The 3,084-nt window shown below is 56.0% G+C and overlaps 1 protein-coding gene across 1 annotated transcript; it reads right to left on the reverse strand.

Annotated features, from left to right (window-relative positions):
- Positions 1 to 1,657: 1,657 nt before the first annotated feature.
- Positions 1,658 to 1,987, reverse strand: Triagg1_10722 (uncharacterized protein; the record flags this gene model as incomplete). The annotated part of the gene is made up of 1 exon (XM_062894825.1): positions 1,658 to 1,987. The coding sequence occupies one exon, from the start codon at positions 1,985 to 1,987 to the stop codon at positions 1,658 to 1,660; it is 330 nt and encodes a 109-aa protein (XP_062750305.1).
- Positions 1,988 to 3,084: the final 1,097 nt, after the last annotated feature.

Below are 3,084 nucleotides of genomic sequence, written 5' to 3' on the forward strand. Positions count from 1 at the left end.
AGACGCCGGGGCCACAGGCTGATCTCCAAGCATTGAATCTACCTCTACAGGACAGGCATGCACGGAGCTGGGGGGGAGACAGGCTTTGACGATATGACGACGACGACAACGATGATGGTGATGATGATGATGATGATGTGCAAGCATCAAGAGCGTCGAGGGTGCCGTGCCGCAACCGCCACCAAGGGGCCATGAAGGCGCAGATGCCGTGCCGTCTGTCTACCTTACCTTGGTTGCCTGGTATTCTCGTATGTCCTGACTCTTGTACTCGTACTTGGACGCAATACATATAGTACCTACCGCTTCGCTGCCGTCGACAGAGCGGAACTGTACCAGGTACGGCTGCCTTGCCTTTGGTTGCCCGTGCCAGTACCGAGTACCGACCTGCCCGTAGACCCAGAGCCCGCAGGTGATATGGAGCTGGAGGCATTATTCACGACGTTGACAACGCCCGATCAGGATGCCATCGAGAGGACATCAATGACATGGTCGGCCGCAATACCTAGGTAGCAGGCCCAACTTCTGCAGATACTTGTACTTGTGCCGACTCCAGACCAGATGGCCCGGCTATCGAACGCCCTTATTAGCACTGTTACACAAGCGGCTGCGTGGGACGAAAGATGGACTGTTTCTGCGGAGAATATCGTGCCCATACCGTCTCGTACATGTACTTGTGCTGCGGACTGGCCAGCGTGGGCCGCGGCTCGCGTGCGACATTCTCGCTAGCGCCACACTGGAACCATTGCTCTGGGCTGCTTAGCCGCTGGGGCCTTGATTACTTTGGACTCTGGACTCTCGTCTTGTCTCGTCTCGTCTGGGGCCACGGTCAGATACATACATGTACTAGTAGTCAGATAGACAGGCAGACAAACAGACAGACAGACAGACAGACGCAGACATGCAGACACGCATTGGGAAGAACAAGCCAAGGCTTTTTGTTTTTTACTTGCTCTTTTTCCCTCTCGTCGGCGGCCGCAATGGATGGCCGCCCATCAAAACGCAATTAACTCCGTTTGCGGCCCTTTGGCCCGTGCTATGTCGGTTCTGTATCTGTACGTTGCGCCGCCTCTGTCTGTCTGTCTGTCTGCCCGTTCTTGTACATACATACGCGGTGCTGTCAGGCAATCAGGCGTTGGCCGTTAATGGCACTACCTCCGGCCTTGACATGGGTCCTTGAAGCCCCTTCTCAGCCCACCCCCCCCAACGACAGCAGAAGCTCCATTGGTGACATCCTGGACCAGCCAATGCCATTGGTCGGGGCTTGTGATTGGCCATTATTGCTTCTGAGAGGAGAGGGCAGAAGGAAGCAAAGCAGGAGAGGGAAAAAACCACAGGGGGAAAAGGCGCAGATCTGTTGCGCTCCACGAGATGCTCGGATGTGCAAGTATACCCGTCGTTGGAGTACTCTCTGGGTGCGGCCACGAGATCCACGCACTGTGCTCGTACGGCTGGCTTGTACGAGACCGCCCACCTTGTCGGGGCAAGGGTACGCGCGCATTCCACTGCGGCTGGCTTCGAATCATCTCCAGGCTTTCAGCTGTCCCGCTTGCTGGGTGCGTGCTTGTACAAACGCAGAGTAGCAGCATCTGGGCACCCACCGAGGACCCCGGTAGCTGGGAACTCGCGTTTGCTTTGCTTGTATCTCGACGACGAGCACCTAGTCCGAGGCACGGGCGACGTCGCACACTGGAGAGGGGAGGGGGGGCGAGGCTTGTGGTGCTGAAGACTCGACTCGACTCGACTCGAACGACGTCCGGGACGCGATGCGATGCGATTCGATTCGATTCGACCGTTTGATTTGGATTACTGCAGCAGCACTCGGCTTTGCCACAGCTGTCGTGTCCGAGAGAGCGCCTCTCTGCCGCCACGGCTTCCGCAGGCATTTGCTGTGCTGAGCCCAGCTGGGGTTGAACTGAGGTGGGAGGGGAAAAGCCGACGCAATAGGTTCGCCCTCGCCCTCTGCAAGGACAGGGAGGGTATTTGGCATTTCGCACCTCATTCGCTGCGTACAGGTACATGTACCAAGGACGTGTGTTTTTCTTTTTTGCCTTTGAGTTGGCGTCCACTCTGGGGGTACGGAGTACATGCACCGAGTGTCACCCGCCCACCCATCGATTTTTTTTAATCTTCTTTTTTCTTCTCTCTCCCTATGCACTCTCACCGTGATCCTGCACCAGCAAACGCCAACCCCTCCCCTAGCTATCAAGCAAGGGAATTGATTGATCGATTGACGGATTGAGTGCCTGCAACGCGCCTCTCAAGCTCCAGGAACGCGCAGGCGGTTTGGCACCACAACAAGAGCCCGCCTCTCGTCCAAAGTCGAAGTGCCGGAATCCCTCCAAGCGCAGAACTCGCTCGCGCTACGACGGAAATAACCCGATTCCCACACCCCCCCCTCCAGCGTCACTGGGTCAGACTCTCTCCTTCGGATCGTACCTCCGTGCCACTGGCGGCGGCGTGCTTGGAACGATACTGTGCTGCAACTTTGGCTGCTCCCACAGCGCTGGGTTCTCGCTTTGGTCGCGCTCCAGAATAAAATAAACCCTGACGCTCTCGTGAGTCCCACTCTTTTCTCCCCCAGCCATTGCCAATGTACCTGTACCTCCACCCGTACCTGTACCTTTACCTGTACCTCCACCTCCACCCGCGCTGGACCTCTGCAAGGCCTGTTCATCTTCCCCAATGCATTTCTTTTTTTCTTTTCTTTTTTTTTTTTTTTTTTTTTTCTCTCGTGCGTGGTCCCGTATAAAATTCTTCGTCCCGCACCCACTCGTCCTGCAAAAACTCGTCGCCGTCATAAACTGACAAGAGAGTTTTTCCCCCTCCTAGAAAAGCCAGAACAGACACAAACCTCGCCCCGCCACATCTCTGGTTTCTAGAACTAAGCGCCTCAATATTCAGCCAGTCAAGCCAGCTCTGCTGCTAGCTCTGCATCGCGCCCCGTGTCTCTCTATCAACCACACGACGGAGCGATTCTCAGCCAGAAAAACCACACGCCCCGGGTCCTTGCTCGAGTCAGACGCTAGACTCTCTTGGAACCTTGGTACTCACCCATCCCCGGCCTACGTTCAACACTATATTAGT

This window comes from Trichoderma aggressivum (assembly GCF_033847375.1).
Source record: "Trichoderma aggressivum f. europaeum strain CBS 100526 chromosome Unknown scaffold_083, whole genome shotgun sequence".
In the NCBI taxonomy this organism is placed as follows: Eukaryota; Fungi; Ascomycota; class Sordariomycetes; order Hypocreales; family Hypocreaceae; genus Trichoderma; species Trichoderma aggressivum.